The sequence below is a fragment of the Mobula hypostoma genome, chromosome 1, assembly GCF_963921235.1.
Source record: "Mobula hypostoma chromosome 1, sMobHyp1.1, whole genome shotgun sequence".
In the NCBI taxonomy this organism is placed as follows: Eukaryota; Metazoa; Chordata; class Chondrichthyes; order Myliobatiformes; family Myliobatidae; genus Mobula; species Mobula hypostoma.
The window spans coordinates 211946074-211973074 of NC_086097.1; the positions used below are offsets into that span (position 1 = coordinate 211946074).

A 27001-nucleotide genomic window follows, 5' to 3' on the forward strand; every position below is an offset into this window, starting at 1 on the left:
CATTGGCAGCCAACCAGAAAAGGCCCCCTTTATTCTCATTCTTTGTCTCCTGCCTGTCAGCTATTCCTCTGTCCATTATGCCAGTATCTTTCCTGTAATGCTGTTTATCTTGTTAAACAGCCTCGTGTGGTGCCTTATCAAATGCCTTCTGAAAATCCACATAGATGACGTCCACTGCCTTTCCTTTGTCCATTCTGATTGTTACATCCTCAAAGAACAAACAGATATTTATCAGGCAAGGTTTCCCTTCACAGAAACTATGCTGACTTTGACTTAATTTATTATTAGTCTTCAAGACCCCGAAATCTCATCCTTAATAATAGACTCCAACACTTTCCCAGCCACTGAGGTTAGGCTAACTGGTCTATAATTTCCTTTCCTTTGCCTTCCTCACTTCTTAAAGAGTATTTAATCTCTTCCGTTCTTTCTCTGGTGTAGTCTTATTCTTAAAAAAGCATGGCGATCTGAACTGCACACAGTGTGGTCTAATCAGTGTGGTGACCTGAGTCGCTATTTGAGGGAAAGATGTCCCCATTGGTCTCTTATAGGTCTATGAAGGGAAAATATTATCCAAGCAGTTCCTTAAATGACTGCTCCCACTCTACCTGCCTCTCTTTATATCTGCCATCAATCTCGCAGGTACTGTCAGTCCAGCTGTTGCTTCTAAGACTCGTCTCACTTATTCAGTCATTGTTTATTTGAGTAGATCCTACTACAAAAATCACAGCTAACTGTTCAGTTTTTTTTCACTTTTTAAAGTGATCTTAATTCTTGATTATCAATTATTCTGTGTGTATGAATTTCTTTTCCCAAAAATTTGTGTGACTTGTGTAGGTATTTGATTCTTGACAGGTTCAGATTTTGCTAAAGTTGTGGAAAAATGGCTTCAGCTTGGATGATGGAGAACTCAGAACCTACACAGACCCTAAAAACGCAGAGTTCTTGGAATCCATTAGCAGGGGGTAAGTTTGTTCATAGAATGATTCTGATGTGGAAAAAAATTAATACAAGTATCATTTATGTTGTGTCAGAGAGTCATAGAAAAGTACAGCACAGAAACAGTCTCTTCAGCTCATCTGAACTGCCTCCTCCCATCAACCTGTCCCGGGACCGGGACAAGTGCTGGCAGCTTCTTCCACATGCTCATGACCCTCTGAGTGAAGAGGGTCACGAGCACGTGGAAGTTTATGCTCCCCTTAAACTTTTCACCTTTCATCCTTAACTCACGACTTCTGGTTATAGTCTCACTCAACCTCAGTGGAAAAAGCTGGTTGTGTGTTTCCCTGTCATTATACTTTTTTCTTCTTCATATGTGCTATGGGTCATGTCCATTCAACCTTCCTTGACCATTATGTGGTGTACTATCTGTTTTAGAAACACAGAAAACCTACAGCACAATACAGGCCCTTCGGCCCACAAAGTTGTGCCAAACATGTCCCTACCTTAGAATTTACTAGGCTTACCCATAGCCCTATATTGTTCTAAGCTCCATGTACCTATGCAAAAGTCTCTTAAAAGACCCTATCGTATACTAATATTTATTTTCCCTTTCCTTGCTATTCTTCTTTCACTTTTGTCCTATCTTTCTCATGGCTCATTCAGTCAGAGTTCAATTACTTTGGCATGTTTGCAACAACTTCGAGCTTGTCTGACATTTAAAGCATTTAAGCTCTGTTCCTTATGTGCATTCTATCCAGGGAAATTCCTGCGGAGCTCCAAAAATTGGTTCATAGAAGTCAAGTAAGTTTGGATATGGAGGATCACAGAAGTGAAGAATATTTAAAGCACAAGTTGAAGTTTAAGGCATTTTCTGGAGATGGACAAAAATTGGGAAGGTAGGAAATAAGTATCTGGCTTTTCATATTCCAGTTTGTAGATTATTACCTCTATAGAACTTTATTTAGAAAGTTGCTAGAGAAAAAAAATTGGAATAAACCCCAAGCTAAAAATCAACTTTCTCCAAGAGGACCACAACCTTGCTAGTTAAAAACAAATTGTTACAATAGACAATAGGTGCAGGAGTAGGCCATTCAGCCCTTCGAGCCAGCACCGCCATTCACTGTGATCATGGCTGATCATCCACTATCAGTATCCAGTTCCTGCCTTATCCCTATAACCTTAGATTCCGCTATCTTTAAGAGCTCTATCCATCTCTTTTTTGAAGGCATCCAAAGACTTGGCCTCCACAGCCTTCTGGGGCAGAGCATTCCATATATCCACCACTCCCTGGGTGAAAAAGTTTTTCCTCAACTCCGTTCTAAATGGCCTAACCCTAATTCTTAAACTGTGGCTTCTGGTTCTGGACTCGCCCATCAGCGGGAACATGCTTCCTGCCTGCAGCATGTCCAATCCCTTAATAATCTTATATGTTTCAATAAGATCCCCTCTCAGCCTTCTAAATTCTAGAGTATACAAGCCCAGTTGCTCCAATCTTTCAACATATGACAGTCCCGCCATCCCAGGAATTAACCTTGTGAAACTACACTACACTCCCTCAATAGCAAGAATGTCCTTCCTCAAATTTGGAGACCAAAACTGCACACAGTACTCCAGGTGTGGTCTCACCAGGGCCCTGTACAGCTGCAGAAGGACCTCTTTGCTCTTATACTCAATTCCCCTTGTTATGAAGGCCAGCATACCATTAGCTTTCTTCACTGCCTGCTGTACTTGCATGCTTGTTTTCAGTGACTGATGTACAAGAACATCTAGATCTCGTTGTGCTTCCCCTTTTCCTAACTTGACTCCATTTAGATAATAATCTGCCTTCCCGTTCTTACCACCAAAGTGGATAACCTCACATTTATCCACATTAAACTGCATCTGCCATGCATCAGCCCACTCACCCAGCCTGTCCAAGTCACCCTGCATTCTCATAACATCCTCCTCACATTTCACACTGTCACCCAGCTTTGTGTCATCGGCAAAATTGCTAATGTTACTTTTAATTCCCTCATCTAAATCATTAATATATATTGTAAACAGCTGCGATCCCAACACTGAACCCTGCGGTATCCCACTGGTCACCGCCTGCCATTCCGAAAGGGACCCGTTAATCGCTACTCTTTGTTTTCTGTCAGCCAGCCAATTTCCAATCCATGTCAGTACTCTGCCCCCAATACCATGTGCCCTAATTTTGCCCACTGATCTCCTATGTGGGACTTTATCAAAGGCTTCCTAAAAGTCCAGTTACACTACATCCACTGGCTCTCCCTTGTCCATTTTCATAGTTACATCCTCAAAAAAAATTCCAGAAGATTAGTCAAGCACGATTTCCCCTTCGTAAATCCATGCTGACTCGGACCAATCCTGTTACTACTGTCCAGATGTGTTTTAATTTCATCTTTTATAGTTGACTCCAGCATCTTTCCCACCACCGTCGTCAGGCTAACCGGTCTATAATTCCCTGTTTTCTCTCTTCCTCCCTTCTTGAAGAGAGGGACAACATTAACCACCCCCAATCCACAGGAACTGATCCTGAATCTATAGAACATTGGAAAATTATTACCAATGCGTCCACACTTTCTAAAGCCACCTCCTTAAGTACCCTGGGATGCAAACCACCAGGTCCCGGGGACTTACCAGCCTTCAGACCCAACAGCCTATCCAACACCATTTCCTGCCTAATATAAATTTCCTTCAATTCATCCATTACCCTCGGTCCTTTGGCCACTATTACATCTGGGAGATTGTTTGCGTCTTCCCTAGTGAAGACAGATCCAAAGTACCTGTGCAACTCATCTGCCATTTCCTTGTTCCCCATAATAAATTCACCTGCTTCTGTCTTCAAGGGCCCAGTTTTGGTCTTAACTATTTTTTTCCTTTTCACATACCTAAAGAAGCTTTTACTATCCTCCTTTATATTCTTGGCTAATTTACCTTCGTACCTCATTTTTTCTCCATGTATTGCCTTTTTAGTTACCTTCTGTTGCTCTTTAAAAGTTTCCCAATCCTCCGGCTTCCCACTCGTCTTTGCTGTGTTATACTCTTTTATTTTTATACTGTCTATTACTTCCCTTGTCAGCCATGGCCTCCCCTTACTCCCCTTAGGATCTTTCTTCCTCTTTGGAACGAACTGATCCTGCACCTTCCGCATTATTCCCAGAAACATTTGCCATTGTTGTTCCACTGTCATCCCTGCTAGGGTATTGTTCCATTAAACTTTGGCCAGCTCCTCCCTCATAGCACCATAGTTCCCTTTGTTCAACTATAATACTGACACTTCCAAGTTTCCCTTCTCTCTCTCAAATTGTAGATTAAAACTTATCATATTATGGTCACTACCTCCTAATGGCTCCTTTACCTCGAGGTCCCTGATCAAATCCGGTTCATTGCACAACACTAAATCTAGAATTGCGTTCTCTCTGGTAGGCTCCAGTACAAGCTGTTCTAAGAATCCAGCTCGGAGGGACTCCACAAACTCCCTTTCTTGGGGTCCAGTACCAACCTGATTCCTCCAGTCTACCTGCATGTTGAAAGCCCCCATAACAACTGTAGCATTACCTTTGCGACATGCCAATTTTAACTCTTGATTCAACTTACACCCTACATCCAGACTACTGTTTGGGGGCCTGTAGATAACTCCCATTAGGGTCTTAGAATTTCTCAGTTTTATCCATACTGACTCTACGTCTCCTGATTCTATGTCCCCCCTCGCAAGGGACTGAATATCATTCCTCACCAACAGAGCCACCCCCCCCCGCCCATCAGTCTGTCCTTTCGATAGGACGTATACCCTTGAATATTCATTTCCCAGGCCCTGTCCACTTGAAGCCATGTCTCTGTTATTCCCACAACATCATACTTACCAATTTCCAGCTGTGCCTCAAGCTCATCCACTTTATTTCTTATACTTCGTGCATTCATATTTAATACTTTTAATTCATTACTCCCTCACCTCCCATATCAATTCCTATTTCACTTGGCCATACTGTACGATCCCTTCTTGAGCTTTCTGCTCTGTTGATTCTGCTGTCATTCTTAACTTTTCTTATTCTCACTTTCCCTTTATCTCCATCATTATGTTTCCAGTTTGTCCCCTCCCCCCCACTACTTAGTTTAAACACACCCGTGTTGCAGAGGCAAACCTGCCTGCCAGAATGCTGGTGCCCCGCTTATTAAGGTGCAACCCGTCCCTTTTGTACAATTCATCCTCACCCCGAAATATACCCCAGTGGTCCAAGAATGTAAATCCTTGCTTCCTGCACCAGTTCCTCAGCCACACATTCAGATCCATTATCTCCCTGTTCTTGACCACTCCAGCACGGGGAACTGGAAGCAAGCTGGAGATAACCACCCTGGAAGTCCTGCTTTTCAGCCTTCTTCCGAGTTCTCTGAAGTCGAGCTTTAGCATGTCTTTCCTCTTCTTCCCCATGTCATTTGTGCCGACATGCACCACCACTTACGGATGTTCACCTTCACCCTTGTGGATTCCCTGCAATTGGTCCATGACATCCTGGATCCTGGCACCAGGGAGGCAACACACCATCCTTAAATCTCGCCTGTTGCCACAGAAATCCCTTTCTGTACCTCTCACTATGGAGTCCCCTACTACCACAGCTCTGCCTGACGTCTGTCTCCTCGACTTTGCCTCAGCGCCAATTGTTGACTCGCAAACCCATCCGCCTCTCAAACTGGCACTGTCTTCTGTCCCGACAGCTTCCAAGAGGGAGAACCTGTTTACAATAGGCACATCCCCTGGGGTCTCCTGTACTTCAAACATCCTTTCCTTGCTCATCGTCGTCCTCCTTCTTCCTTCCTGTATCCTGGGTGTAATGACCTCACTGTAGGTCCTGTCCAGAAAACTCTCGTTTTCCCGGATTAACATAATGTCATCCAGTTGCCTCTCCAGTGCTGCAACACAGTCCTTCAGAAGCTGAATCTGGACACATTTTCTGCAGGTGTAGGAGCCAGAGGCACTATCAGTGTCCCTGACCTCCCACATCATGCACGCAGCACACTGAATCAGTCTGGTCATCTCTTCTCCACTTCTCACCCTCTCCAACTGTGGCGTAGTCTCCTCTCTCAACCTCCTCGCTGAAGACTCCTGAGACAAAGACTTGCACTTTTCTCGCAAGGCACTTCCCTCGATAAGGTCGCTCCCTGACAGAAACCGAAACAAACAGCAGTGGGAAAAAACCTTTATTGCTGCCCTAAATGCCAGTGGTGTAATGGGCAATGAGTAAGTAAATAAAAATCAAAATAACAGCCAACCCAGTTATAGAGTAATATAGCATGAAAACAACAGGAATTCTGCAGATGCTGGAAATTCAAGCAACATACATCAAAGTTGCTGGTGAACGCAGCAGGCCAGGCAGCATCTATAGGAAGAGGCGCAGTCGACGTTTCAGGCCGAGACCCTTCGTCAGGACTAACTGAAGGAAGAGTGAGTAAGGGATTTGAAAGCTGGAGGGGGAGGGGGAGATGCAAAATGATAGGAGAAGACAGGAGGGGGAGGGATGGAGCCGAGAGCTGGACAGGTGATAGGCAGAAGGGGATACGAGAGGATCATGGGACAGGAGGTCCGGGAAGAAAGACGGGGGGGGGGTGACCCAGAGGATGGGCAAGAGGTATATTCAGAGGGACAGAGGGAGAAAAAGGAGAGTGAGAGAAAGAATGTGTGCATTAAAAAGAGTAACAGATGGGGTACGAGGGGGAGGTGGGGCCTAGCGGAAGTTAGAGAAGTCAATGTTCATGCCATCAGGTTGGAGGCTACCCAGACGGAATATAAGGTGTTGTTCCTCCAACCTGAGTGTGGCTTCATCTTTACAGTAGAGGAGGCCGTGGATAGACATGTCAGAATGGGAATGGGATGTGGAATAGCATGAAAACAGTTCCTTTGCCCCAGCTCAGCCTTCCTTACCATGGGACCCAGCAAGCTAGTCCCAATTACCCATATTTAGCCTCTATTCTTCTAAATCTTTCCTATCCATGCGGTTATCCAAATGTATTTTAAATGTTGTTATTGTACCTGCCTGAATCACTTCCTGTGGCAGCTCATTCTACATATGAAGAAATTGTTACTCGGGTCCTGATCTTTGAAAATGGTAAATATGCTTAACATTTGCTTACAAAAGTTTAAAACCTGGAATTTTATATGGAGTCAAAAGAATTATGTTAGGTTGGGGGAGGGGTCTTTCTTTAAAATAAGTCACGTTAATATTAAGCAAAAATCTGCAGATGCTGGAAATCCAAGCAACAGGCGCACAAAATGCTGGAGGAACTGAGCAGGCCAGACAGCATCCATGGAAAAGAGTAAAGTTGACGTTTCGGGCCGAGACCCTTCAGCAGAACTGGAGAAAAAAAGATGGAGTCAGAGTTAAAAGGTAACTCTACTCCTCATTTTTTTTTCTCTCTAGTCCTGATGGGTCTTGGCCCAAAACTTTGACCATACTCTTTTCCATAGATACTGCCTGGCCTACTGAGTTCCTCCAGCATTTTGTGTGTGTTGTATTAACATTAATTACTTTGCTGAGCCGTATTTCTTAATGTCAATTAATTATGTTGTAAAACTTCATTAATCTGGCATGCTGGAAGTTTTGGAGCCAGACTGGCAGATTTTCTAGACTCTTGGATATTATTCCAATTAACACCCTTACATTTTTAATTCACTTTTTATTTTCAGTAGTGTTACACATCAGTATCATGAATTTTCTAACAAGCCCAGTTCATTTAAAATAAGTGTGGGAAATTGCCCCAATGTATTTAAAGGGAGTGTAGGGACTGGGGCTCCAGTGGAGGCGCTGATGTATTAATAGAAGCACAGGAATCCATACCCGGTGAATTAACTGCTAAAACACTGTTAATTCCATACATTCATATAGTGGATTATCATTGTTTTACTGTATTTGATTCTTGTATTTTTCCCTTTTAATTTTTTAACCTATCCCTGTGTAAATTAATCTAAGTATTATATTTCTTACTTCAATTCCTCTAATGTCCGGTGGAAGTCAAAACTGCTTTTTATCTGTTCTGAAGATAAATGATTGACCCAGACTCTGGACTAGTAGTATTTGAAAATATAATCCATGTCTCATGTATATTAATTGAATTTTTTTTTGTATTTCTTAAAATTGTTGCTTATCCAGAAAATGTTTTGTGCTTGTGGCAATCTTGAATCATCTTTTGTTCTTTTATACAGCCCCACTCCGACTATAGTTAGCACTCCGTCTTCCCCAGAAGAGGAATTCAAATACTTTGTTAATGTTTTGAACGTGAATGAATCTGAGCCAACTACCAACATTCAAATTCGTCTCGCAGATGGGAGTCGCTTAGTGCAGAAATTTAATCAAACTCATAGGTAAGGAATTATATGGGTCTCACTTTGCAATATCAAAGAATATCTTTCATGTGATTTGCAGAGATCCAAAAGTAAATTCAAAGCTATGTCAACTAATTCTTGTTTTATTATTGGAGCACTTGCAACAGGACTGAGCTGACAATGTCACTTTAACATTCTGCTTTCTTTTATTCAAGCTATCTTCAGTGTAAAAGATCTCAAGCTTTTATGTGAAGAACAATACAATGTAGAAAATACAACATAATCTGAGATTATAATTAAACTAGTAAAGGAATGCTAAGTAATAATCTCTGAGATTATTACTAAAGTGACCCTGAAAGACTATTACCAAAGGGTATCTGACCAGTGATTTTGCTTGAGTTTTATTAAGTAGAATTGACTGTACCATGTCTTTCTTTGTAGTGATGGAAGGTTGTAAGATTTTTAGAAATCGTATTCTTTGTTATAGCATTTGTAAGCAGGATTGATATTGTTGACTTTAAGGGTTTTGTTCTAGCACAGAAGGGAAGTTGCTGGTGTTATTTAAATGTACCTTGCTGCTCCTGCACTTTGGATAGTACATATGACCCAAGGAGAAGGTCCAACATTGTAGAAATATTCACACTGAGATTCAGACACTTCGCCTTTGGTAACTTTGTCCTACACAATGTCAGCAAATAGAGAGGGTCAGCAACTTTAGATTCTTCAGTGTTATCATTTCAGAGGACATAAGTACAATTACAAAGAAAGCAAGGCATCACCTCTACTTTCTTAGGAGTTTGCAAATATTTAGCATGATATATAAAACTTTGACCAACTTCTATAGATGTATGGTGGAGAGTATATTGACTGACGGCATTACAGTCTGGTATGCAAACACCAATGCCCCTGAATGGGAAATCCTACAAAAAGTAGTGGATATGGCCCATTCTATCACGGTTAAAGCTCTCCCCACCGAGCACATCTACATGGAGCATTGTCGCAGGAAACCAGCATCCATCTGCAGGAATCCCCACCATCCTGCTCAAGTTTTTTTCTCAATGTTGCCAATGAGAAGGTGATACAGGAGCCTCAGGACTCGCATTACCAGATTCAGGAACAGTATTACCCCTCAACCATCAGACTTTTGAATCAAAGGGGGTAACTTCACTTGCCCCTTCACTGAAATGTTCACACAACCTGTGGACTCACTCTCACGGACTCTTCATTTCATGTTGGCAATATCTATTGTTTGCTTTTTTATTTATTATTTCCGTCTTTTTTGTATTTGCACAGTTTGTCTTTTGCACACTGGTTGAACGCCCAGTTGGTGCTTTCTTTCATTGATTCTAGTATGATTATTATTCTATTATGGATTTATTAAGTATGCCCACAAAAAATGAATTTTAGGGTTGTATGTATATGGTGATAAATATATACGAGATAATAAATTTACTTTGAACTTTGAGCATAAGATTCTGAACGTTTCCATTGTTATCCATTAATCAATACTGTTTGGCTTTTTAGAGTCATAGAAATGTACAGCATAGAAACAGGCCGATCGACCCATCTATCCTAGTTCAAACTGCCTACTGTCATCCACCTACATTGGGACCATGGCCCTCCCTACCCCTACCATCCAAGTACCGATCCAGATTGGGTCTCCTCCTCTTTCCCCATCCATGCAATATAGACATCACCAGGGTGGTGGTGCTTCTTAATTTCAGTCCATTTATGTCACTTGGGATATTTCACCTGGAAAATATTGCACTGTAGATCATTTACATTCCTGAACCAACTGAGACTCCGAACAAAATTTGGCGCCTGTAGGAAAGCACAGAAGGAGGTCATTCATTTCCTCCGCTGTGCTGTATACCTTCAAAAGAGAAATCCATTGTGTTGCACGCAAGTGCCTAAAACCTAGTTTGGTCTGAGCTTTCTAAATGTTTGTCCTTTCCAATGTAAGACTAACATTTATTATCTATCCCTTTTGGCTCTTGAGGAAGTGGTTGTGAACCACATTCCGAACTGCTACAGTCCATCTCGTCAAGGTACTTCCACTTTGCTGTTAGATTGGGGCTTTCAGGATTGAAACTCTGTTTCAATGAAAGAATGTTAGTGTACTTCCATACAAGGCCGGGCAAATGGAGGGCAACCTACCCGTGGCAGTGTTCATACACCTCCATGAGTAATTGGGAGATGCTGTTGATGTGGCATGGGTAAATACCATAACCACAGTGCGTTTTGAAGATTGTCGTCCCAGCAGCCACTGGATTAGTGGTGGAAGAATAAATCCTTCAGTTGGTGAATGTGGTACCATTTAAGTGAGTTGCTTAGTCCAGCGTGATGTCAAGTTTCTTGAACATGTTGGAACTACAGTCATGCAGAAAAGTGGACCATCCTCCTGACCTTTGCATTGAAATTTCTGGAAGGGATTTGGTTGTCAGGTGGGTAACTTGCAACAGAATATCAAATCCATATACTGCCTTTGTAGCTTTGACAGTGATGTGATGCATATCATTTTCTTGTCAGGGATGATCTCAGAGGCTAAAAATGAAGGATTTGCTGACAACATTACCATTAATTGTCATGGGTAGGTAGCTTGGCTTCAAGAGAGAGAGCCGGTCATTGACAGCCATATGGCACAAATGTTACTGCTGTTTCTTAGCCTATCTTGAATATTGTCTAGGTCTAGATGTTTCCATGCATTGAGTGCCTCATTTGTTGAAGAAGTGCAAGTACAATTGTACCTGTGGAATAGTAACTGAATGTTACCACTTCTAACCTTATGGAGGAAATATCATTCAGGAAGCAGATGAAGGTTGTTGGCCCTCAGATAATCTGTTGAAGAACTTGGCTTTGGTATTCAGGGATTGAGAGATATATACACAGATACCTATTGTAATTTATAGTTTCTATTATGTATTGAAATGTACTGCTCCGCCAAACAATAAATGTCCCAATATGTGCCAGTGATATTAAAGCTGATTCTGATTCTGTATGCCACAAAGCAACATTACTCCTAGCTTAGCAAACCTCGCAAAGTTCTCCCCAAAATTATTTTGGATTTTGCCAACACCAGCTGGCTCCAGGTCTCATCATCACTGGGTGAGGATACGTTCTACGGGCATCAAGAAGCATACACTCCAATGATTGGAATTATATCTTGCACAAGAATGGCTAAGATTGTTTGAAATCAAATATCTCAAATGTAATACATATATATAATATGTATGTAGTACCAAAAGAGGGAAAAATACTGAGGAAGTGTTCATGCATTCATTGTCCATTTAGAAATCTGTTAGCAGAGGGGAAAAAGCTGTTCCTCAAACATTGAGTGTCTCTTCAGGCTCCTGTGCCTTCTCCTTGATGGTAGCAATGATGGGGGTCCTTAATGATGCCTTTTTTTTTGAGACATCGGCTTTTGATGGCTTCCTGGATGCTAGGGAGACTAGTACCCGTGATGGAGCTGGCTGAGTTTATAACTTAATTATTTATTTTTCTGAGCTCAAGCTGGTAAAACCTGAGTTACAGGCATAGCCAAGCACGCTCATTTGTCAATTGCTTGGAACTTTCAGTCTATTCTAGTGGTGTTCACTATTGTGGCTTTCTGGAGATTTACATAGATGTTGCTGTGTAACCCTAATTGTTTAATGCTATTGTGTAGTGCCTTTGGGATGACACCAGTTGTAGATATTACTATCGGGATAATGTGTATATATAGCCTGTCATGTTCCAAAGTCTTTCTTTCTTTTTAAATCTTTTTATTGAATTAGTACACAAAAGGTAAAACATATAGAAACTAATACACTGTTGCGATATAAATTTACAAGTGTAGCCCCCCCGGCCACTCTCAGGGTCGCTCGGCTCGCTGTCATCTAGGGAAACAGCCTCGGCCCCTCCAAACTGGATAATTCATTTGTGTGGATGCTGTGTGAGGTACCCCACCCTGCCCAAATAACAGACAATACACCAGATGCAATTAAATGATTTACAGTTTATAGATATTACTGGAACTATATAATTAAAAGAATAAAATATAAAAGGAAACTAAAAGGCGCCACACTTATCAAAGTTCAATCTCTTCGTGCACAAAAACCATTGGAGCTCAAGGACCTTCTTCTTCACCCTGCGACCCCCTCGGACCACCTCGACCGGCCGCCTGGGACCAACAACGGTGGTCGACGAGACGCTCCACACGAGTCCGTCTCCGTCTCCTCACCGAACGTCCCGCTCGGGGTCCGACCCCGTTAGCGGACTCACAGCACCTCGTCCATCCTCTGTCTCGCTCTCCCGCCTTCTGCCCCAAAACCCCGTGCATACAGTATCTTCAAATACACCAAAACCATAACAACTATCCCAATTGGTTAATAGCACTCTCTTATCAGACTCTAAAGCAAAAACAAACTGTTAGCGCAAACTTTCTCAGTGTTTAACACAACAAAGCCGCATTCCCCAGATTAACATAACAAAGATGCCATTTTAATTAGCCTCCGCAGTAACATAAAAATCGAAACCCCCTTACACAAGAGATATTAATACTTTAAAAAACAATACAAACAGTGCAGTTTAGTTATAAAATAACGAGGTAATATAGTAGTATACTAATTTTTCATATAAATAAAGAGAAGAAAAAACCCAAAAAAAAACCCACCGTGCAACTAACCTAAAAAGCAAAGCAAAACAATGGGCTAACTAGGTACCAAGTAGACTTAAACAACTTAAACAATCACGTCCTCAAACCCGACCTCCATTAATAACAGTTAAAAACCAAGAAGGGAATGTAAATATGGTCAAAGAGAAAAAAAAAGTTACACATTAAATGAAAATGTTAAATAAAAGATCTCCAGGTCTGTTCAAATTTAACTGAAGTATCATAAAGATTACTTCTGATTTTTTCCAAATTTAAACATAGTATCGTTTGAGAGAACCAAAAAAAGGTAGTTGGGGCATTAATCTCCTTCCAATGTTGTAAAATACATCTTTTCGCCATTAAACTGAGAAATGCAATCATTCTATGGGCTGAAGGGGAAAGATTACTGGAGGTTTTAGGTAATCCAAAGATAGCAGTAATAGGATGGGGAGAAATATCTATATTCAATACCTTTGAGATAATATTAAAAATGTCTTTCCAAAAAGTGTCCAGAGTAAGACAGGATCAAAACATGTGAGTTAAGGAAGCTATCTCCCCATCTATCACAAAGAGAGTTAACATGAGAGTAAAAACGAGCTAATTTATCTTTAGACATATGTGCTCTATGAACAACTTTAAATTGAATTAGGGAATGTTTGGAACAGATAGAGGAAGTATTGACTAGTTGTAAAATATGCGCCCAGTCATCCGCCAAAATTCCAAAAATAAAGCCCAATTCTTTTTCCCAGTCGGACCTAATCTTATCGAATGGAGCTATCCAAGTTTCATGATAGTATTATAAATAATAGCCGTTACACCTTTCTGACACGGGTTAAGGTTAATTATAGTATCTAACATATTTGTAGGGGTTAATGCCGGAAAGGAAGAAAGTATGGTACTTGGGAAATTTCTAATTTGCAGATATCTTAAAAAAATGTATTCTTGGTAAGTTACATTTGTTAGATAACTGTTCAAAAGACATAAGGGAGCCATCTGAAAATAAATCCAAAACCCGTGATATACCATTGGTCTTCCAAATTTGTAGAGGAAGGAGGAAAGAATATATTGCCTAAAATAGGAATCGCTAGCACAAATTGATTAAGATCAAAAAATTTTTGGAATTGAAACCAGATGCGTAAGGTATCTTTAACTATCGGGTTACAAACCTGTTTATGGCATTTCAAATCGAAAGGAAGAGAAGAACCTAAAATGGAGCCAAGTTCGTAACCTTGAGCAGATTGTAATTCTAATACTACCCATTTAGGAATGGATAGTGTGTCTTGGTCAAGTAACCAAAATTTCATGTGTCGAATATTAATTGCCCAGTAATAAAATCTAAAATTAGGTAATGCCAAGCCTCCATCTCTCTTAGCTTTCTGTAGATGTATTCTACCCAGTCTTGGGTTTTTATTTTGCCAAATAAATGAAGAAATTTTAGAGTCAACTTTGTCAAAAAAGGATTTTGGAACAAAAATCGGTAATGCCTGAAATATATATAAAAATTTTGGCAGAATAAACATTTTAACAGCATTAATACGACCAATCAAAGTTAAATAAAGTGGAGACCATTTAAAGGAAAGTTGTGTAATGTCAATTAAGGGTAGGAAATTAGTCTTAAATAAATCCTTATGTTTACAGGTAATTTTAATCCCAAGATATGAAAAATGATTATTAACCAATTTAAACAGCAGGTTCTGATATAAGGGAACTTGCTTATTAATCAGGAAAAGTTCACTCTTATTGAGAGTTAACTTATAACCTGAAAAAACACTAAATTGTGCTAATAAATCTAAAGCTGCAGGAATAGATTTTTGAGGATTAGAAATATATAAAAGTAAGTCATCAGCATAAAGTGATACTTTATGAGACTTTAAACCACGAGTTATACCAATAATGTTAGGAGATTCCTCGAATAGCAATTGCAAGATGTTCTAAAGCTATATCAAATAATAAAGGACTAAGAGGACAACCTTGTCTGGTACCTCGAAAAAGAGGAAAAAAGGGTAAATTTAAAGTGTTAGTATGAACTGAGGCCATAGGAGAATGGTATAACAATTTGATCCAGGATATAAATTTTGGGCTGAAGTTAAACATTTCAAGCACCTTAACTAAGTAAGGACTTTCGACCCTGTCAAAGGCTTTTTCAGCACCTAGGGAAATGACACATTCAAGGTCATTTTGTGACGGGGTATAGACAATGTTTAAAAGTGTACGAATATTATAAAAAGAATAACGATTCTTAATAAAACCCGTTTGGTCTTCCGAGATAATACAAGGAAGTGCTTTTTCTAGCCTATTTGCTAATAATTCTGAAAAAATTTTAGAGTCAACATTTAACAAGGATATTGGTCTATAAGATGCACATTGAGCGGGGTCTTTAATATTAAAGAGATCGATGCTCTATAAAAGGTTTCGGGTAGTTTACCAAGTTTTAATGAGGCCTCCAGAACCCTGAATAGCCAGGAGATTAATGAGGATGCAAAAAATTTTAAAAGTTCCACGGTAAACCCATCAGGACCAGGAGCTTTCCCCGAGTTCATAGAAAAAATAACATTCTTAATCTCATCAGTGGTAAAAGAAGTGTCTAACATAGAACATATATCATGTGAAATCTTAGGGAAGTCTAGGTTATCGGAAAAGTCACACATATGTTTAGAATCTCGAGGAGACTCTGATTAATATAAAGAGGAATAAAAGTCAAAAAAGGATTGATTAATCTCAGCTTGATCAAATGTCAGTTGACCTTTTTGATTATAAATCTGATTAATTTGAAATTTAGTAGAGTTAGTCTTCAACTGGTTAGCCAACAGTTTACCAACATTGTCACTATGTATATAAAATTCGCTTCTTGTTTTCATTAATTGATTTGCAGTAGAGGACGAAAGTAATAAACTGTGTTCCATTTGATTGTTCCGATTGAACTGGAGGTAACTATGCAAGCTATATCGGATCTGATTAGTGTGGAAATTTCATCTAAACTGGAGAGAATCATCGATGAAATTGAAATTGAAAAAATGAAAGCATCTATCACGGAACATCAGACTGCTATATCTAATCTCCAAGTTTCCACGCAACAGAATGAACTCAAGTTGGGGAAAATTGAAGAAACAATTAGTACAATGAAGAAAAAACTTGACTTTCTTACCTTTAAAAATTCTGATTTAGAATGTAGAATGAGACGTCAAAATATAAGAATTATTGGTCTTCATGAAGCTGCCGAATCTGATGACTCTATAAAGTTTTTCTCTCAACTTTTAAAAGATTCATTTCCCACCTTATTTCCTGATCAACCACCACTATTGGATAGGGCTCACAGAGTCCCATTATAGTCGCCTAAGTCAGATAAACCTCGGCATGTTATTTTACAATTTCATTATTTTCAAGACAAGGAGAAGCTGCTTCGCTTTGCTCGACCTAAAGGCTATATTGATTTCTCGGATCTCCGCTTTCAATTGGTGGAGGATTTTAGTAAACAGGTTCACGATCAACGTGTCCGTTACAGATCTGTGATGTCGGAATACATCAAGATGGATTTAAAACCAGTGTTGCTTTATCCTGCACGTTTGAGGATTCGATTGATGGGTCTTCCCGTTTTTTCGACTCTCCGTCGGAAGCCCAGAGTTACCTGGATCAACATTTGCCTTCAACATCCTAATCACACTATTAAATCATCTCTGATCGGAGGCTGTTAATCTGTTGGGTTTAATTTCTTTCTTTTGCTCTATATAAGGGCAGAAATGTTTTTTTTCGGTTTAATTAATATGGTTGCCAAACTTTTTTTTTAACTGCGTCATTTCTTTCTTCTTCCCTGGGGATTCTGGGTGGCCATTCCCACAGCATCATTTTACATACATACCTGGAGGCCTTAAACTTTGTAGTTTTTGTAGTTTTTTTGGCTGGTCTATGCTGATATTTCATTTTCTTGTTTAATTATACGGTCTGTTGTAGGTTAACGGTTTTCTTTATATATACCTGTTTTTTTCTTTGTATTATATCATTTTCATTTTAATCGGTGTACTTTTTTTTACTCTTACGTTTTTTATAACTTTAGTTGATCTTTCTATATATACACTTTTTAAGTGAGCGTCTATCGGAAGTCATGGGGGTAGATCTAGTGCTTGCTTTCTGGCTAGTCTATCTTAGATTTAGCTTTGGGGTTACGGGGTGGGGGGTGGGGGGCTTCACTTTTTAGGTTTTCTTTCTTCTTGGGCTACTTATATTGAAGTATTTGTCGCGTCCTCTTTCTCAATATCTCATGTTTACTCTGTTCCCTTTCCGGGTTCGTGGGTCGAACCTATTGTCAATCCTCCCTTATTTGAGGGTTGACTTTAGGGATTATGGGGTCTACTATTAATTTTGTCTCTTGGAATACTAACGGTCTTAATCATCCAATTAAAAGGAAAAAAATCTTTAAAGTATTCCAGAGACTTAAAGCACATATTCTATTTTTACAAGAGACCCATGTGCAGAGGGGGGACAAATTACGTTTTTTTTTAAGTTCTGGAAGCGTCAACACTATCATTCGAATTCCAACGCCAAAATTAGAGGAGTTTCTATTTTTATAGATCCCTTAATCACTTTTGTGCAACACGATATTATTTCTGATCCGAATGGTAGATTTTTACTGGTTAGTGGTTTACTCTTTAATAAAAAGGTAGTTTTGGTTAACGTCTATGCTCCAAACTTGGACTGTCCAGAAATTTATTAATCATTATTTAATTTGTTCCCGAATTTGAATGAGTTTTCACTAATCTGGGGCGGAGATCTTAATACTTGTTTATCCCCATTATTGGACCGTTCGGCTCCTATACGGACTCTACCCAATAAATCTGCAACCTTGATTAATTCATTTCTCTCAGATTCAGGGTCAACGGACATTTGGTGATTTTTGCATCCGCAGGAAAAAGACTTCTCTTTTTTTTCACATGTTCATTGCTCCTATTCAAGAATTGATTATTTTTTTATTGACTCTCGTCTTACTTCTTCAGTGGTTAAATGTGAATATGACTCTATAACCATTTCGGACCATGCTCCACTTAAGCTTTCTATTAAAATATTGGCCAATACACAAAATAATAGACAATGGCGTTTTAATTCGCTGTTGCTTCAGGACATGGAGTTTGTTAACTTTATGAATGAATAGATTGATTTTGCTTTACAATTAACTGTACAGAAGATATATCCATGAACACCCTTTGGGATACTTCTAAAGCTTATATTCGTGGTCAGATCATTTCGTACTCTGCTGCTTTGAGGAAAAGGTTGAACTAGGAGGAGCTGGTTCTTGTGGACAAGATTAAGGAAATTGATAAGAAATATGCTACAGCTCCCTCTGAGAAGTTGTGTAAACAAAGAACTGAACTTCAAATGTTCCAAAGTCTTTCAACTTATTATTTCTTTCTTTTTGTATTTGCACAATTTGTTGTCTTTTTTACACTGGTTGAACACCCAGTTTGTGTGATCTTTCATTGATTCTATTATGGGTTTATTGAGTATGCCTACTAGAAAATGAATCTCATGGTTGTATATGGTGACAGACATAAACTTTGCTGATAAATTTACTTCAGACTTTGAGCCTGATGTCATTATTACTGTTGTCCAGGTGATCCAATGACGAGTGGGGAACCAGTGAGATTGCATAAGTCATGGGTCAGAATAGGCAATATGCAGATTGCAGTGGGTCCAGGTCCTTGCTTAGGCAGGAGTTGATTCTGGCTATGCCCAGTCTCTCAAAGCGCTTCGTCACAGTAGATATGAGAGCCACTGGCAGAAAGTGGCTGAGCTTACTCATCCTGCTCTTCTTGGACACTAGTATGATTGTTGCCCCTGAAAGAGAAAGAACAGTTATTCCACTGTAAATCACCTGGAATGATTGGCAGGTCGTTGTGATTATTTTATAAAAGTAGCCTAATATCTTCAGTTTCATTCAGCATCAAACTTTACTCACATTTTCTACCAGTGTTTGTGACTTCTATGACGTCAGCTCATTTCTTCAATTTTGTGGAGTTTAGAGGTCTGAGTGATAAGATGGGATTTATGGGCACTTTTTTCTCTTTTTAAAAAAAAAGTCATGTGGTGCCAATGTGGAGCAGGTATTCAGTTGAGGTCATACTCTACACTGCTCATTAATCCAGCAATTGAGTAATGTTATCTTTAGTCTCCAATTTGTCTTGATAGCAATTAATTCAGAAGTTCATGAAACATTTTGGACCTGTAGTAATGTGCATTATTTTAATCAACAATGTCTTTGTATCAACTGGAACCCTCTTGGAGATGTATCAACTGGAACCCTCTTTGCTGACCACAGATGAGTTGTCAGATGAGTTGAAGGCAACAAATGTGAAATCTTTTTTCAAGAAACAAAGTTAGGTCATTATAAGCCAGTTAATTTATTATCAGTGGTGGTGAAATTACTGGAAAAATAATTCTGAAGAGCAAGATTAATCATCACTTGGAAAGGCAAAAATTGACCTGAGATAATCAACTTTGCAGGTGGGAGAATCTGTCAATTTGGAATTTATTTTAATGAGGACACCATGATTGATGTGATTTACATAGAGTTCAGTAAAAGATTGACAAGGTACCAAATGGATCAAGAACTAAGAGCCCATGGGATCCATGTCATGTTGGTAAATTGGATTCAAAACTGGCTTGGTAATAGAAGAAGGTTAATTTTGGAGGGTTGGTTTTGTCTTTGGAAGCCTGTGATCAATCGTGTACCACAGGGTTTGATGCTGGGATTCTTGTTAATGACTTAGATGTGAATGTAGAAAGTATGTTTAGTAAAATTCACAAAATACACAAAACTTAGTCTAATATTAATGATGAGGATAGTCTGAGGGTGTAGGATGATATTAATTAGCTAGTAAAAAGGGTTGAGAAATTGTTTATTTAATCCTAGTAAGTATAAGGTGATGTATTTTTGGGAGCCTTATAAGGTTTGGAAATATACTGTGAATGTTAGGACAATAAGGAAGATTAAAGAATAAAAGGCCCTTGGTGAAATCAACAAGCAAGAGAAAATCTGCAGATGCTGGAAATCCAAGCAACACACACAAAATGCTGGAAAAGACTACAGTTGACATTTTGCACAAGTTCAGCAGGACGAAGGGTCTCACCCCGAAACATCGACTATACTCTTTTCCATAGATGCTGACTGGCCTGCTGAGCATTTTGTGTGTGTTGTTGGTGAAATCAAAGTATTGTTTGAACATATAGAGTAAATGGCAGGGGCCTTAGAAGCTTTGATGTACATGAGGCCTTGGGGTGCAAGGCTATAGCTCACATTAGAGCAGCAGGAGAGATTCGGCAGGTTATTGCTTGGCATAGAGGGTTGTAATTATAAAGAGTGGTTGGATAAGTTGGATTTCTTAGTGGAATATAGAACGTAGATGGGTGACCTGTCAAAGTTTATAAAATTCTGAAGGGCACGGATAGGATAAATAGTCTCTTTCTCAAGTCAGCGAGTATAACCAATTTCCCCCGGGATCAATAAAGTATGACTATGACTATAAAACTAGAGGACACAGGTTTAAGATGAGAGCAGAGAAACTTAAAGAAGATCTGAGCAGCTAGGTTTGTCACACACAGGGCGGTGTTTTTTTTTGGAAAGAGCTGCCAGAGGTGGTGATAGATGCAGACACAATGATATTTAAATGATATTTTGGAAGTTATTTAGGAAGGGTATAGAAGCATATGGACATGAGATTTGTGTAGATAAGCTTTGCGGTATGCATACATATGGTGGAGTAAAAGGGTCTGCCTGTGATCTGTGATTCAGGGATACAAGTTCAGACCTCCCTTAATGTGACGCCAAAGGTCCATAGGGTGATGAAGAAGACATATGGATTTGTTGCCTTCATTCTCTCTTAATGAGACTGATATCATTGCAGATATATTCATGTGATGTCATCCACGACCTGCCTATTCTGGCTCAGTGTAATGAATATAGCTCTGAAAAGGTAATGGATGATTTTGTCCAATGACTTGTTCATTTCAAAATGAATTGATTGCTAATACATATTTTGTTTGAGACTTTAAGAGTTAAGAAGAACAACCTATTAGTCCAAGCCAGTCCTTAAGAGTGGAAGTAAAGAATATACTATTCCTGGCACATTTCCTCATTCAGCGGATTTGTCCCTGAATATCAAGCAGTTAGACCATAAGACATAGGAGCAGAATTAGGCCATTCGGCCTTCTGAGTCTGCTGCACTATTCCATCATAGTTGACTTATTATTCCTCTCAGATAAAAGGCCCAAAATTGCTCACAAAATTCCAAATCTGGTCTGACCAATGCCTATAAAGCATCAGCATTACATTATTGCTGTTATATTCTAGTCCTCTTGAAATGAATGCTAACATCGCACATGCCTTTCTGATGAAGGGTCTCGGCCTGAAACGTCGACTGCACCTCTTCCTAGAGATGCTGCCTGGCCTGCTGCGTTCACCAGCAACTTTGATGTGTGTTACTTGCCTTTCTTACCACTTACTCAACCCACATGTTAACCTTTAGGCAATCCTGCATGAGGACTCCCAAATCCTTTTGCATCTCTAATGTTTGAATTTTCTCTCCATTTAGAAAATAATCTCACCTTTATTCCTTCTACCAAAGTAGATGACTATACACTTCCCTACTCTATATTCCATCTGACTGTTCTTTAGACATTCTCCCAATCCTAATTCCTCAACATGACCTGCCTCTCCATCTGTCTTCGTATCCCCTTCAAACTTGGCCACAAAGCCATCAATTCCATCATCCAAATCATTGGCATATAGCGTGAAAAGAAGCAGTCCCAACACTGACCCCTGTGGAACACCACTCGGCAGCCAATCGGTAAAGGCCCCCTTTATTCCCACTCTGTGCCTCCTGCCAGTCACCCTGTATTCCATCTACACTGGTATCTTCGGATGTCAGTTCTGGTGTAATAGATTTTTGGATTGGATGCACTTATCAATTTTTTTCCTTCAGTAAATTTTGATAGTTCCTGAACTTGTGAATTAATCAGAATATGTTGTTTTAATTACAGAATTAGTGATATCCGCCAGTTTATTATTCAACATCATCCTGTCTTTGCCACTTCCTCCTTTGTACTGATGACCACATTTCCAAATAAAGAACTGACAGATGAAGAGCAAACTCTGCAAGAAGCCAATTTGCTAAATGCGGTGATTGTTCAGCGTTTGAAGTAACTTCACTTTAGATTATGTAAGACCATACAGAATAGAACAAAGCTTGCAAATCTTTCAATGCACTGAAACTGAGTTGAATGGCAAACACTGATAAAATGGCCATTATATTCCTAAACATTTTAGCACATAAATGAGGTCTGCTATGGCTTGCAGCAAGGGATTATCTTCATTGCCTGTGGAAAACTAATGGGAACAATGAAGTAAACATAAAGTGAACTATCATTATGTGCAAAACTACTAATTCTCAAATGTAAATCCTTGTCTGTATTACTACCTAGAAATGTTTAACGGTAACTGAAATGTTCAAGCTATATTAATATTGGATCCTTGTTTAAAACTACCACTGTTTCTGAAAGGTTTAATTAAATTATTTTCCAAAAACAACAATCATGCATCTGGAGATAATGTTATCCACATAATTATGCATGTGAAAAGTTGTATACATGTTTACAATATCCTTCTGATGTCAGAGCTAGAAAATTTTTTAAAAACATCTTGTTGGCAATGTTACTTATAGAATGATTTGTTCTTCCTGTATTCAAAACATCTGTCATGATTAATGTTGCTTCTGTTCCTAATCTAGCAGTTTCCATGAGATGAATATTACCAGCTCTCAAAAATAGTACTTTGAAAATGACTGTTGCAACAACTATGAGACTCTTCTTAAAATTAAAACCTGAATGATGAAATTTAGTAATTTCAAAACAAGGCATAATCTTAATTAAATTATTGAATTAATAAAATAATGTTTAGAAGTTCTGGTTCTTAGAAGGACAAGCAAATGGTCTTAAAAAGATGTAGAAAACAAAGCCTGAAGCAAAATATGACAGGGAAATTAAAAAAAAAACAAACTCTTGGAATTGCTCAGAAGACATGATTATGTTCATTAGAAAATCTAATAGAAATACCCATAAGACTATTTCATGAATGAGTAAGTTGAAAGGTTGAGATCACTGATAAATATGCAAATACTAGCACAAAGTTTGTGTTTACAAATACAATATATTAACATACAATAACAGACTATCCTTGACCGTTCAAGCCACGCCCAACATTTGGTAGATAACTCTCTTTAAAATGAATTAAGTTCTAAGGGATTTCTGTGGAAAATCAAAAAAGGGGAGTGATGAATTTATTGCTGATGTAGAGAGCCACAGGAAGTAATAAGTAATCAGAATGGAGGGTTGCAGAAGCATTTAGCACCAAAGCTCATTCTTATTGATCCTGGTCAGATCATTGTTTTCCTGCCTAAACCAAGGAATTGATTGTGGACATCAGGATGGGGGAGTCAGAGAACCATACACCAGTCTTCATTGAGGGGTCAGCTGTAGAAAGGGTGGACAGTTGCAAGTTCCTGAGCTCAACATCTTAGAGGATTTATCCAAGGCCCGACATACTGATGCAATCATGAAGAAGTCACACACAAAATGCTGGAGGAACCCAGCATCTCGAGCAGCATCTAGGGAGAGGGATAAGCGGGCAATGTTTTGGGCCAAGACCCTGTAGAAGGCATGCCAGTGGCTATACTTCATTCAGAGTTTGAGGAGATTTGAAAGCCACCAAAGGCTGATGCAAATTTCTATAGATGTACCATGGACAGCATTCTAACTGGTTGCATTCACTGCCTGGTATGGAGGCTGCAATGCACAGGATCAGAAGAAGCTGCAGAGGTTGTAGAACTCAACTATCTCCATCACCAGCTCAATCTTCTCCACCATCGAGAACATTTTCAAAAGGCGGCATCCATCATTAAGGACCCTCACCACTCAGGACATGCCCTGTTCTCATTTCTGGGATCATGGAGGAAGTACAAGGGCCTGAAGATTCACACTTAACATTTTAGGAACACTTTCTCCTCTACCATCAGCTTTCTGAAAAGTCCATGAACACTACCTCGCTATTCCTGTGTTGCATAATGTATTTATTTTATTATAATGTTTTTGTCTTGCACTGTATAGCTATCACAAAACATCAAATTTCATGACATATATCAGTAATTAATAAATCTGATCCTGAATGGATTATATAACCTGTTGTGTTATAGTATTTTGACTAGGATCTGAACATTGGGTGCTTAAAATGTGTATTCTCCTTGGTACAGTCTGGTTTAGTGTTGAGATTTTGGTGTAAGACTCAAATTTTCTCAGGTATATTTGATCAAATGTCCTTTGAGGGAGACTGGGTGGGGTTGGGAGAACAAATTGTTCTTTTTGTGTCACTCTTTTCAATGTGACATGATGAGAGAAGAGTAGAGAATTAATGTCTATCATAATCTTTTTGTGCAATTGCATAAAGCCATGCACATCACTTTCAAGAAGGTGAAATTGGCATCCATTAGAGATTCTGAAACACTCCTTTCATAAGCATTGGGCTTTCCGGGAGAGTATTTATTTTCTCCCTTTTTGAAAAGCCAGACTTGCAGTGTTGGATTTGTTTTTCGATTTAGGCAGACCATGATTTACACTGATGATACAAGATTTATTGGGAACTTAAATATATATTTGCCTTTAGGATTATCATATGTTAGAAGACGAGGACAATTAAATTCTGAACGTTGATATTCTAAGACTCTTGATGGTTCATAAAATCAGAAACTAACCTTCTACAGCTGATGCATTTGATGGTTGAGAAGTAAATGTGCTTTTGTGGAACATTCCATCTAGTCCAGCTGCTGTGTTTGATAATACTTCACTGATGTTACTCTCATCCAGATCAATTGGTATCTAAATAATATCCCAATATATTTTAATTGATTATTACAAAGTGCGATCTTTGAAAGTTGTTTATGGCCTTTGACACTTCCAAGAGCTGGCTTTTGCAACAGCTGTGTAAGCCATAACATTGAATTATACTTTATCATTTCTTAGTCAGTTCCCATGGATGATGAAAGATGTTCTGTCTTCTCAGTTGCCCTGTGAAAAGGAAATTGACGTTGGATAAAGTGTAGATTCTTTTGTGGGGATAGTCTAGCCAAATATCCAGGCCAATAATCATATTTATACAATGAGAATGCAACCATATTTATGTGAAAGCATTTAAATAAAATACGGCTCATTTTCCTCCAAACAGTAAAACATTTATGCAAGTTGAATCTTTGCTTTCACAACTGGCCAGACTCATGCAACAGAGCTATTCTAGCATCCCTTCTCAGTGTGGAAACATGCCTCGTATCAGCCTTCTTTTAATGTTATGCTGCCTTTATGTTGCAGAACAAACTTGCTTCTTTTATTTTGTTCTGGTCCACCAGGTCTGTTTTCAATTGAAAGTGATAACTTAATATTTAATCTGCTTAACGCTTCTTTCTTGAGAAGATGAATCAATGCAATCAATAGAGTAAGTAACAAATTTGATATCTCAGAAATGAGAATTATTATGGAGAGGACAGAAGATAAAGTTATTTAGATCATAAGAAATTGGAACAGAATTATATAATTTAACCATTTTGTTCTGCTCCACCATTTCCCTCTCAACCCCATTTTCCTGCCTTCATGCCCTGAATTATCAAGAATCTATCAACATTTGACCTGTATACACTGAATGACCTGATCTCCACAGCTGTCCGTGGCAGTGAATTCCACAGGTTAACCACCCTCTGGCTAAAGAAATTCCTCCTCATCTCCCTTTTAAATGGATGTCCCTCTATTCTGAGGTTGTGCCCTCTGGTCCTAGGTGCCCCAATAATAGGAAACACCCTCTCTATGTTGGCCTTTCAACATTTGATAAGTTTCAATGAGATTTCCCCCAGTCTTCTAAATTCCAATGAGTACAGGCCCAGAGCCATCAAACACTCCTCATATGTTAACACTTTCAATCCCAGAATCATTTTCATGAACTTCCTTTGAACCCTCTCCAATGCCAGCACATCTTTTCGTAGATAAGGAGCTCAATACCGCTCACAATTTTCCAAGTGAGGCTCACCATTGCCTTATAAAACCTCAGGGTATATCCTTGTTTTTATATTCTAGTATATTCCTCTTGAAATGAATGCTAACATTGTATTTGCCTTCCTCACCACCAATTCAACCTAAAAGTTAACCTTTCGGGAATCCTGCATCGGGACTTCCAAATTCCTTTGCGCTTTGGATTTTTGAATTTTCTCCCCATTTAGAAAATAGTCTATGCTTCTATTTCTCCTACTAAAGTGTATGATGATATACATCCCAATGCTATTCCACCTGCTACTTCCTTGCCCATTCTCCTAATCTGTCTAGGTCCTGCAGCCTCCCTGCTTCCTCAACACAACCTGCCCCTCCACCTATTTTTGTGTCATCTCCAAACTTGGCCATAAAGCCATCAATTCCGTCATCCAAATCATCAACATACAATATAATGAGAAGCGGTCCCAACATCAACCCCTGCAGAACACCACTAGTCACTGGCAGCCAATCAGAAAGGGCTCCATTTTTTCCCCACTCTTTGTTCCTGCCAATCAGTCCTTGCTAGTATCTTTCCTGGTTGCTCCTATCTATCCCCTGCTCAGTTTCCCATAGGAACCGAAGTTCATCGATTTGCAGCTCCAGTTCCTTAACATGTTCTCTGAGGAGCTGTAGCTTGGTGCACTTGGTGCAGATTTGATTGTCCGGGAGGCTGGAGGTTTCCCAGAATTCCCTCATCTCACACAAAGAACGCAGTCCCATTTAGAACCATTCTCACTGCACTGTGTAGGGAAAAGGGAGGTAGATGGAGATGAGTCCATGGTCAGATCAGCCATAATCTTATTGAATGGCGGAGAAGGCTTGATGGGCTGGATGGCCTACTTCTGCTCCTATTTCTTATATTATTATGTTCTGTCTCATATATGACCTGAATCCATTTCAATTTGCCTACCTCCACAACAGGTCAACAGCAAATACGATTTCTCTGGCCCTTAGCTCTGCATTATCTGGACAACAGCATTTGATAAGCTGATAACTGACTACAACTT

General features: G+C 39.3%; 1 protein-coding gene across 2 annotated transcripts in view; it reads left to right on the plus strand.

The window, feature by feature from the left end:
• Positions 1 to 24080, plus strand: part of LOC134354740 (NSFL1 cofactor p47-like) — a 67231-nt gene extending 43151 nt beyond the window's left edge. For both annotated transcript variants that reach the window (XM_063063948.1, XM_063063938.1), the window contains 4 exons: positions 853 to 962; positions 1698 to 1835; positions 8138 to 8296; positions 21915 to 24080. In XM_063063948.1, the coding sequence (XP_062920018.1) occupies positions 853 to 962; positions 1698 to 1835; positions 8138 to 8296; positions 21915 to 22077 (570 nt within the window). In that variant the 3' untranslated portion in view covers positions 22078 to 24080. The remainder of the gene's footprint in view (positions 1 to 852; positions 963 to 1697; positions 1836 to 8137; positions 8297 to 21914) is intronic.
• Positions 24081 to 27001: the final 2921 nt, after the last annotated feature.